The sequence below is a fragment of the Triturus cristatus genome, chromosome 4_2 (genome assembly GCF_964204655.1).
Source record: "Triturus cristatus chromosome 4_2, aTriCri1.1, whole genome shotgun sequence".
NCBI lineage: Eukaryota > Metazoa > Chordata > Amphibia > Caudata > Salamandridae > Triturus > Triturus cristatus.
In genome coordinates this window covers 958157062-958169109 of record NC_140586.1, presented here as the reverse complement: position 1 = coordinate 958169109, position 12048 = coordinate 958157062, and the positions used below count along the sequence as shown (strand labels likewise).

At 46.6% G+C, this 12048-nt stretch overlaps 1 protein-coding gene across 2 annotated transcripts in view; it reads left to right on the top strand.

Annotated features, from left to right (window-relative positions):
• Positions 1–12048, top strand: part of LOC146839113 (uncharacterized) — a 217371-nt gene that overhangs the window by 13573 nt on the left and 191750 nt on the right. For both annotated transcript variants that reach the window (XM_085603105.1, XM_085603104.1), the window contains exon 2: positions 2498–2624. In XM_085603105.1, the coding sequence (XP_085459231.1) occupies positions 2498–2624 (127 nt within the window). The remainder of the gene's footprint in view (positions 1–2497; positions 2625–12048) is intronic.

Genomic DNA, 12048 nt, shown 5'->3' with positions numbered 1-12048 from the left:
TAATCTCAGGGAAGTCTGGAAGTCCACCTCTTGTGATGCAAAGACTTCCGCGTCCGGCAGGAGCTTCAGCGATGCAGACCGGTCAGTTGCTTCTTTGGTGCCTGCCAAGCAGGGGAGTCACTCCTTGACCCCAAGATTTCTTCCATCTTCTAGTCGTGATAGAAAGTCAAAGGTCCAGGATATATGTTGCAGAGTTTCGTCCAAGGTAATCTAAAGTCGTAAGGACTGGGTTCCCTTACTTATACTAAGTTTGGGGGTTGGGCATACTCTAGGGACCCACCTATGGGAGGGTTTGGAAAGAGGGGTGATTACACCCATTTCCTTTGTCCAGTTTCGCGCCAGAGTAGGGGCAGGTATCCCATGCAACCGGTTTGAACTGGACTATGCACAGGGACACCAAGTGTGCCCCCAGTGCAGGACTTCAAAGCACCAAAGAGTGCTCCCGCCCATCCCCAATACACATATGCCTGTGTGGGGAGGTGGTTACACCTCCCTTCGACAGGAAACCTATTGTCCAGGCCTCCCCTGCCGGAGTTTCGGTCAGCAGCAGGAGGCCAAACCCGTGTCTGTGGCAGAGGCATCTATTTTGTGATGCCAGGGCTGTAGAAAGTCCTACCGGGTTAGACCAGTGTGAACATGTGTCTCCCTCTAGATGGGTGGAATGCTACCCCCGACGCCAGAACTGGTGGAGGGGGTAGTATTCCAAGATGTGTGACATCAAACACGACATGTTTTGATGCAGCCATTCCAAAGTTAGCATTTACCACGCGGTTATAATGCACGTAAGAGTATATGGTATGGCTGTATCACAGAACAGCCATAAGGAAGTATTTCCGAAAGCTGCAGAAGGACTCAGCTTATGCTTCGGCACCCTCTCACACAAAACCAAGCACTCTGCCTTCAGGATTGTCAAGGCCTGCCATAGGAGTGACTTATAGGTTTTTATGTGTCTGTATATATAGGTAGATATAGGTAGCCTATACCACTGTAAGGGGTGCAAGCAAACCCTTACCCAGGTTGCAGTAGCAGGCCTGTGGTGCCATTTTGGAGTGCTTCCCAGGGGTGGCATAATACATGCTTCAGCCCCTGGTAGGCTTCTGAGGTACCTATGCCCTAGGTACATAGTATACCATATACTAGGGGCTTATAAGGCACTCCAGAATCCAATTAGATATGTACCTAATGTACTTGGAAACCATTTTAGAGAGGAAGCTGCTAGGCCGTGGTCCTGATTAGCAGGGCCACAGCCAGACTAAGGTCGAAAAACAGTGAAACACCAGCAAAAAGTGGGGGTACCCATGTGAAGCAGATCCTACTCTCCTACAATGATGATGATGATGATGACACCTCTGCTCTGTCCGACTCCTACTTGCACATATCCCACGCATACACAGAAACAATGCCAAGGGTTGGACGTTCTCGCTCATTGCTTCTAAAGCTCGGAATGACTTGCCTCCTCCTCCCTTCTTGAGTTCCATAATAGGCTGAAGACTTGTCTCTTCAAGTAACCCTCACTATAGACAGATTTGGCTCCAGCACCTGCATAGCGCTACGATACCCTCACGGATACAAATACTTGTAACATAACATGACCATATCAGTCTCATCCTGGTGGAATTACATTGGCTCCACTTGCTGGCAGCAAGATCTTCAAACCGGATGCATCATTTACAAAGCCATCAAGAATAACACCCCTGCATATTTTGCAGACAAGGTCACCATCTCTGATGTCTCTTGGCACACCAGCAGCCTGAAGACTAAGGAAGTCTAAAAAAGCAAAACCAAGGAAGCATGCCTTTGCCATCTCTGCCCCAAGAATATTTAACAACATTCATGTATCCATCAGGACCGACCAAAGGTTGCTCCAATTTAGGAAAGCGTTGAATACAAAGCTTTTTAAAGAGCCCTACATCACATTATAGTAATAAGTTACAAACTAGCTCCGGTCTTATCACTCGTTGACCTTATGCTCGCCATTGACCTTGTCCAGCACTCCGCTGCCGTTTGGTGCAATTCAAATACGACATACGTGCAAACTTGTGCACATACAATAACGTACAGATAAGTAGAAAGCCATTTTCTGTATTAATTTCTTGCAGATTTCATCTGCAAAATGTAATGGCGCAAAATGTTATCACACCCTGTGATTACTGCATGCAATAAACATTTCACTGGTTATAGCTGCAATCCCTGTGCAAACAGGTGCTTGAGAGGGGATTGACCCTTATCGACCCACTTGTAATAATGCACTGAGTCTTAAATTGTATTATTTAATCTATTTCTTCATGTTTAAAGTGGTCTTCGCCTGTCCCTGTCAGCTTACTCATTACACCTTTTACTTTCAGAAACAGATTTAAGTGTACCCATCTCTGCTTTCATTCAAAGAGAAGATGACAGAATGTGGTGGAAAGTTAACATTAAGTTCAATGTATTTAAGGTGAATGCTGGGCCACCGAGTGCAGCGACCAAGAAAGCAACATATCATTTTTTGTTCCAGACACAGGCTCCCTTCCGCGATGCTTCTGGCTGTTTCTCTGAAGATGATTGGAATCTTTTACAAGAATGGCAGAAGGAGCTTTGTGGGAACTTGATGAAAGAAATTCACAGAGCGCTGATCTCGCTGGGTAAAGTTGCACTATTGATCATTATCGGGAATTGATGCTGTCTTCCGCATGCTGCATGTATGTATTATTGCAGGATTGTGAGAGTGGATTTTGTTGGGATGTTCTATCTTTGTTTTTTCGCTTTCATTCTTCCAGGAGAAAGGATCTGGTTATGTTCAGGTGCAGTGGGTGAGTACTCCTGAATAAGAGGTAGTAGTGGTTATAATGGATGCTTAAATGTTGAAAATGCTAATAATGGAAAGACAGCCACTCTACAGGGACAGTGGTAAATTACGGCAAACTTAAAACACAAAGGCTGAGTGGGGAGTGTGGGGTTGGCTCCCTGGGAAGAGAAGGTGCATCCGACCACATACTGCGAACAACCAAAGGCCAAAGTGCGGCAGGGATTGGCCGCCCACGTAGGATTTGGCGCAGGGCTTTACTGTCTATTAGCCAATGAGATGTGGTTTCCATGTTATTTGACTGCAGGTAAGTTGCTCCTCTGCAATTGCCCACTCTATTAAGTCTGCTTTCCAGGCTTTTACTTCGAGTCCTTAGATGCCACCCAATGTATTGCAATACGCCTCCTCGCCAACATCATACTGAGCACCATCATTCGAGTTTTCATTATGAAGTTTTTGCTTTTTGGCATCACTCAAGAGGAACTTTTTGATAGACAAAGAAGCTTCCATCTGCTGGACTGCTGGGGTATTTCCTTAGTCAATTTGTTTAGCCTTTCTGTAGGTTCTGTGTAAATAGTGAACCGTTTCCGCTTAACTTTTGCCTTGGGGGACACCTGCTTGACTTGTTCACATGCTCTCATCCATTCTGACACAGTCAATTCATCTGAACAGTGAGCACTCCACCAGTCTTTAGCTCAGTCTGTCCTGCCACCTTTATCTGGCACTAAGGCTGCATATTGATGTGTTATTAAACGTCTAACCTCCAGTCCTTGTATCTGTTGTACGGCTGCATGTCCCCTCTTGTTTATGTGGAAATGAAGTCCAAATCCCCGGGCAGTGTATGCTAATATGTTCTGATGCAGGTGAGACTAAATAGAGTTTCACTCATAAATTGGGAGCATCTATGCCAGAGCACGAACCAGACACAGGTTTTTGAGTCCCTGGCACCGCTGTTGTCCCACGACATGCAGATTGCAATGGCGCTAGGAGAGGATTATATTCGTGTGGAAAATGTGACCCTGACTAGGCCACTTTGTTTAGAATTTGCAGCTGGTCTTTCTTTTGGATTTACACCCGTGTCCTATGCCGATGACACACAAATAGTTGCGACTGTGTCATTGGACGTTGAGGAAACCGCAAGCAAGTTCAAAAACTGTCTCAAAAATATCGCCATCTGGATGCAGGAAAATTGTTTGAAATTGAATTCAGATAAGACAGAGGTTATCACCTTTGGTGCTGATATCTCTTTTTAGAACAGGTCCTGGTGGCCTAACAACCTCGGGCCGCTTCCTTGCCCTGTGTAGAAAGCACATAACTTTGGAGTTTGATTTGATAAGCAATTGTTGTTTTCAGATTAGGTCAATCAGGTTACCTCTGTAGGAGAGTAGGATCTGCTTCTTATGGTTACCCCCACTTTTTGCTGATGTTTCACTGTTTTTCGACTTTAGTCTGGCTGGGGCCCTGCTATTCAGGACCCCAGCCTAGCTTCTTCCTCTCTAAATTGATTCTATGTGCCTTAGGTACACCACAGATTGGATTCTGGGGTACCCTTATAAGTCCCTAGTATATGGTATACTATGTACCCAGGGCATAGGTACCCCAGAGGCCAACCAGGGGCTGCAGCGTGTATTATGCCACCCCTGGGAAGTCCTCCAAAATAACACCACAGGCCTGCTACTGCAGCCTGGGTAAGATAGTGCATGCACCCCTTACTGAGATATAGGTTTACTATATCTCACCCTATCACTGCACATATAAACCTATCAGTCACCACTATGGAAGGCCTTATCAATCCTGAAGGCAGGGTGCTTGGTTTTATGTGAGAGGGTGCCCATTCATGACCAGAGCCCTTCTTCATCCTTCGGAATCTATTCTACGGGGTTGTCTGTGATGCAGCCTGACCATATACTCTTAAGTGCATTATAACCTCGCGGTAAATGCTAACTTTGGGATGGCTGCACAGAAACATGTCGTGTTTGGTGTCAAACACCTTAGAATCATACCCCCTCACCAGTAACTGGTGTGGGAGTATGATCCCACCCTTCTAGAGGGAGAGACATGACAGCACAGGTATACCTGGTACCAACTAACAGAGCCCTGGCATCACAAAATGGATGCTGCCAGCCACAGACAGATGTCTGGCCTCCTGCTGCTGACCGAAACTCTGTCAGGGGAGGCCTGGACAATAGGTTTCCTGTCACAGGGAGGTGTTCTCACCTCCCAAACAGGCCTTAGTGGATTAGGGCTGGGTGGGTGCACTCCAAGAGTGCTTTGAAGTTCGGCACTGGGGGCACATTTGGTGTCCCTGTGCATAGTCCAGTTCAAGCCGGTTGCTGGGGCTACTAGCCCCTGCTCTGGCACGAAACTGGACAAAGGAAATGGGTGTAGCCACCCCTCTTTCCTGACCCTCCCAAAGGTGGGTCCCCAGAGTATGTCCAACCCCTTCCTTGGGTATAAGAAAGGAACCCCTGGCTACAGGACTTTAGATTACACCTGGATGAAACTCTGATACAGAAATCCCGGAACTTCGACGATCTACATGACTAGATGACTGAAGAAACTCCCTTGGAGTAAAGGAGTTACTCCCCTGCAAGGCAGGCACCAAAGACGCATCTGACCGGTTTGCATCCCCGAAGCTCCCGCCGGACTTCGAAGTATTTGCAACACAAGAGGTGGGTTTCCAGACTTCCCACAGGCCGACCCTAGTCCCCAGCAAAGCTGAGACCCGTAGCCCTCATGGGTACCGTGGAACCGGAACCCTTGGACACCGTGCACATTTGCAAGTGCATTAGCTTCTCGATGTCCCTTGAGGCTGTGCCTTGGGTTACTTGTAACCCAGACCCCGAGCACCTTTTCCACCGAAGATTGCTGGCCTGCACTCCACAAGTGTTCCGTGAGCTGGCCCTTTGTGTTCTCGCTCGCGGTACCTTCGCGATCCCTGGTCCGTTGACTGGTGGGTCCCTGTGAAGGCAACTTTAACTTTAATTGGGCTTCCCTGGTTGCTCCAGACGGGCCCGACTCTCCATCGCTTGGGGAGTCCCCAGGATCTTGCTGGTCCGCACCGAAGCATCTTTCCTCTTCCTGCGTGGGTTGCTGTTGCCAAGGCTTTTTGTGTCCAATCCGGGCACCGACGCTGCAGCACTCGACATCCTTCGTGGGACAGGTCGAATCCAGCTCCTGGTCATCCTCGATGCCTCCTGGTCCTCGTGCTGAAGAGTCAAGCTTCCCCTCTTCGCACCTGAAGCACCCGACATCGGTGGGTATTCGTCTATCGTGCCCCTGGTCACTGGGAAGTGACCCAGACTTGGGGCCCCTCTGCTTTCAGGTTCTTCACATCTTCGATCCAGGCTTGGATCTCTTCGGACACTTCTCCTCTTCCCGGCAGCAGCACTTTTCAGCATCCTGCCATTGAAAACGACGACGCGACCCGACACCATTTGACACCTATGCACCCGGCTTCCCTGGGTGAGGTAACACGAGTACTCCGGTGCTCCCGTGGGTGTTGGCCCTAGAACCATCTAAGTCCAAAAGGGTTTGTTCCTAGTCCACTCCTAAGTGTCCTTAAACTTTAAAAATCCAACCGCGACTTTCCCCATAGAAGCTAACGGAGCTCGCGGCTGTGTTCTCACACTGCACACGTCCCCTGTGGGACCCCTGTGTCACTACCATGGGTGGTTCCTTGGGGTCCCAGCGATTCTACAGGCTCTAGGCCTTGTGTCTAGTCAAGTCGTGGTTATTATACCACTTTCTTAATATATGGTTTGGTTCGCCCCTAGGGCCTATCGTATATTGTGCTAATTTACTGTGATATCTTAAGTGTAACATATGTGCTTTGACCTCTAGCCTCATAAAGAGACTAGTAGGGTGTGTTACATACATATATTTTATATATATACCTGGTGTGGTTCTCCTTTCATTTGGTCATTCAAGATATTATAGACTGGTAAACCAAGCTGTTTTACATTCCTTCAACACTTAGCCTGAAGGCTGCTCTCGATAGCTACCACTAGGATAGCTTTCAAATAAGGTTGTCTTTAACATATAATCTCTAAGGGGTTATTTGGACTGGTGCAAGGTGCCCACTATAACTAGTGGACAGCATATACCAGGCCAACTTCTCACAACCTCGTCCTGTTTTTTCCTTTTGAGGGTACTTCTGAAACTATTTCCTTTTATCCCTACTGAAATGCAGAAGATGGTGATGGTAGTGTTAGTATTATCGCGCATAGATTATTGTAATGCACAGAAAAATTAGCTTTTGAAGCTTCAGTCGTTGCAGAACCTAGCAGAGCGTCTCTTTCTGGGTATCCCAAAATTTGCTTCTATCTACAAAGGAATTAGGAACCTGCATTGGCTGGTAAATACCAGAATTAAATTTAAGGTCTTGCATTGCTCGTAAATCCGTGCACAGTAGTGGCCCGGACTACTTTAAAAAGCTCTTTGAATGGTATGTCCAGGGAAGGAATTTGAGATCTGGCGCAGCAAGATGCATTACATTGAAAATAATCAGGAAAATGAGAAGGGGGCGATACGTTTCTCCTTCCTAGCTGGCAAGCTTTGGAATTCTATGTCATTGGAACTTCGATCACAATCTAATCTATCTTTGTTTAGAAAGCAGCTTAAAAACTGCCTAGTTTTTAGTCCTTCTATTAGAGTCTTTCTCTATTACGGAACCAAGATGCTCTGGCATACGTGTGCACTATAAGGTGTTTACTTACTTTCTTACTTAACTTCTCTCTCTCATTGACTCCCTAGTAGCGAAATTAACTCTAGACTGAGCCATATTTTGTGAGTCTGTAACCTATTAGGAAGGGGCGTGCCAAAGGCAGGGTATGTACGATTGTTTTGCGACAGGACTGCAGGCGCAAAACAATCTCAGTTTACCGCCTACTTCAAGTAGGTGGTAAGCCAGTTGCAACTGGCAGGGGTCCCCAGGGGACCTCTTCTTTGTGACTGGCAGTGAAAACATTTTTTAAAAGCAGGCAGTGGTCCCACGGACCACTGCCCACTCTTAAGAAATAAAAACAAAACCTTTCATTTTCCGTTTTGAAACGTATCCTTTTTCCTTTAATAAAAACAGGCTGCGTTAAAAAAAATGTTTTATTTAAAAGCAACCACAGACATGGTGGTCTGCTGTCCCCAGCAGGCCGCCAACCCTGTGTTATTGCCCATTCCAATCGGTCGCAAATTGCGACCTGCCTCATGAATATTGATAACACAGGTCCATTGCGACCCTATTGGGAATCGTTAATGTGTCTGAGACACATTAATACATTTCATTTTTCATGTCTCTAATTGCGAGTTGCAATAAAACCTAATTAGAGATTCTCAAAATGAAATGGTCCTTCATGTGGCCCTATGTGACGTTCTGTTCTGTTAGTGCGAGATGCACAAGTTCTTCATTCAACATTATCAGGACCTGAATGACGAGCAGCCCCCATACCAGAGGAGAAAATAGACACATTTCTGAGTTGGGCAACATTTGCATAGGTAGCGGTTTAGGATTGTGAGGCATTAGGTGGGCAAGTAACGGAGTCTGAAATTAAAGAAGCCATTAAGAAATTTGTGAGTGGTTAAATGCTTTGTAAAGGTGGGCTACTGGTGGAATTCTATCAAACATGTATGGCTCACTCTGCGCCCCAGTTGGCTGCCACGTATGCTGGGTCACAGGAATGTGGTTCCTAGCCAGACACCACTAGAAAGGCTCTGTTTGTCTTTATCCCCAAGCCCCAGAGTAATGCATTGGAGGTAGCCTCATCCTGACCTCTCCATGATAAACCTGGATTACAACATCCTCAGCAAATTATTGGGCAAGCGTCTCCAGCCAGTGATTAAGAATGTATCACACTAACACAGATAGAAGGAAACTTAGGTCATGCTCTGCGAGCACTGAAGGGACGTGTGGCTTTCTGGCATTCTTTGAAGCTACCTGTAATGGCCAGGATTGCATTACCGAAAATGGTGATCCTGCCGCAAATGTAATACTATTTTACAAGTCTTCCAGTTTGGATCTGTCAGAGCTGCTTTAAAGTGCTAAACCCCCTGCTTCAGGGAGTGATTTGGAATGGAGTACGACACTGATAATACTAATGCGGCCAACACGAGCCAGAGGCCCAGGAGTCTCAAACTATGAATTGTATTTTCTGTCAGCCCAACTTCAGTAGCTGGCCAGGTGTTTCTCCGGACAACATTTGAAGGAGGTGGGGGAAGTAGGGGATTTTCATTGTAGAGGAGGAGTGTAGGAAGCTGGGTTTCTGTTGCAGTAACCCCCCCACACTTTTTGCCAGACTACTGATGCACTTTGACTTGATGTGCCCTGGGTCCCTGCTAATCACGTTCCCAGGGCATGTGTTCTTTCAAAAACTGTACCTTGAACCCCCAATTGGCACCTCTCCGGCCACATGTCAGTCCCTTGTAAAAGGTACCATGGGTACCAAGGGCACTGTGGCAAGGGAAGGCCTCTAAGGGCTGCAGCACTTATTGTGCTACCCTTAGAGGCCCTGTACCTTTACACACACACGCACACTGCCATTGCAGACTGTGTGTTTTGGTGCAGAATAATGTGAAGAGTCGACATGGCCTACATCCCTGTGTGCCATGCCTACAACCCACTGCCCTGGCATAGGTCAGCGACCCCTCTAGCTGGGTGCATTATACCAGTGGCGAGGGTACAGGTACATGAGCCCTGTACCCCTACAGTGTTTTGACCAATTCTTAGACATTGTAAGTGCAGTAATACTGTTAAGAGTATTTATTGTTGGGCAGTTTGTCACTTTTTCTTTTTAATTAAATTTTATTAATCATTCCACAGCCGTGTACAATATTTCACTTGCATTGAGAATATAGCAATCAGAGTAAAAATATACCAAACAGAAGGTGTTACAGCATTACCTTCAGCTAGGGATCAAAGTATCCATTTACACATCTTGCGGCACAGTCCGACAGTCAGGTCTTACCCATACACTTTAACTTTACTGAATTGACACTGTATTCCAAGGCAACCCATCATATCCGGCCTATACCTGGAAGCCACATCTCGATGTCGTTACATTAATCATTGCACGACTCGCCCATACCTCAAACCGCTATATATTGTTTATAAAAATTCCAAAAACTTTTCGGGCGGCTCTGTGGGGGCATTAGGTCACTATATGTTTCAGACTGCTTATTACAGAATATCATATCTTTTTCCCATTCAGATTTTGAGGGAGGGGGGCCTCGCGACCAACACATCGCCACTTTGCGCTTCGTAAGGAGCAAACCTATACCTATAAGTTTCCTTACATCTTTTTCTAGGGGTTACGTGTATCCCAATAGTGCAGTCAGGGGATCAGGAGAGAGTGGTGTATATATTATTTCCCCCATTTCATGGAATATTGGCTTCCAGAAGGCGGCTGTCGGAGGGCAAGACCAGGCAACTTGGAGAAAATCTGCACCGCTTAGGCCACAGCGCTCACAATGGTCCAACTCTCTTAAACCGTATCTGTGCAGACGCTCCAGGGTATAATATACCCTGTTAAGGTACTTGAAGTGTATTAACCTGTGTTTGCCGTTTAGTGACACCTTCTGTGTGACCTCACAGCAGTACCCTCATTTATTGTCATCTAGTGGTATACCTTAGTCCGCCTGCCATTGTATTGTGTGCGTCTGAACTCTTGTGACATATCATATATGTTGGACACCAATTTATTCGGAGACTTTGCGCCTGGGAGATACGTGAAGGAGGGGAGAGCGGGGGGCTCCTGATGCTCTTCGCCCCTCAATGCCTGCATGGCATGTCGGATCCTGAAATAGTGAAATTGAGTGAGTGGAGACGCACGCTGCTCATCGGTAGTGGCTTTCTGTGAAGTGCAAACCTTTCCTTCGAAGAGGAAGTCACCCATAGTACCAATACGGATACTCTTAAGTGACTGGACAACTGCACTCTCTACACTCATTGGGAGCCACTGACACCAGTCCACTGGTAGCAGTGGGGAATATAATAGTGTACCTTACTTGTATTTTTAATAGATCGTGCCAAGAATGCACTGTCGAGTTTATGGAGTCTAGCACTCCGCAGTGTTTATTAGGAGGTTGAGTGATCCGCCAAGGGAGCAGAGAGGCGGCAACCGCTATTTTCTCAATGTGGAGATGAGGAAGAGTGTGTGGGCCATGACACCTGGAATAGGCATGTGAACATTGTGATGCTCTGTAATGTAGTTCAGATCTGGGGCTCCCAGCCCACCCATAGAGTATGGAAGTGTGAGTGTATCCATCTTGACACGGGGGGACTTCCTTGCCCATGCCAATCGAACCAGCCAAGCACTCAACCTCTTGAACATATATTTTGGAATTACCATTGGGATATTATTAAAGAGAAATAAAAATCTAGACAGTACAATCTTTTTCATCAGGGAAATACGGCCAACTAGCTGTGTCAATGTCTTCCCGCATAACTATCTCCGAGTTAGTGTGAACTTGTACACCCAGATATCTCACTGAGTCAGTAGACCACTGCAGTGGAAAGTTCAAGTCAAAAGGGACCATGGCTAGAGTTAATGGGAAAATTATGGGCTTATTCCAATTAATCTTTAGCCCAGAGACACCCCCGAATCTTATCACCTCTCAGATCAAAGGAGCAAGGTTGGATGCTGGATCCCTTGTGTACAGCAGAATATCGTCTGCTTAAGTCGACAATATAATGTTATATTAGGGAAGTCGAATCCCCCGGTGCCCATAGTACTCTCTGAGGGAGCACGCCAGGGGTTCTGCCAAAATTGCGTACAATAGCGGGGACAGAGGGCAACCTTGTCTAGTGCCCGAGATATCTTGAAGGGGGATGTAACATAATTTCCTGACCTTACTCTGGCTATCGGGTGATTATACAGAACTGAGACTAGTCTGAGAAAAATCTCTCCGACACCCAGTCTTTGTAATACTGCCATCATCAATGACCAAGTCGAACGCCTTCTCCGCATCCAGGAATACTGCTGCGGCTTTGACACCAGGCCTAACATGTTGTTTAGCCCCAAACATTGTCCTGAGATTTTGGGTTAACGAACGTCCCAGCACAAACCCTGCCTGTTCTGGTCCCACAAGAGTCGAGAAAAGGGTAGCAAGTCTATTGGCTAAAAGTTTGGCAAATATTTTCATATCCACATTGAGGAGTGATAGCGGCCTGTAGGATGAACAGGCCTGAGGCGATTTGCCTGGCTTAAGCAGAGTAACAATAAGAGCCTCCCTCGTTGTTTGCGGCATTATGCCTGTGTTGCCGATTTCCTCAA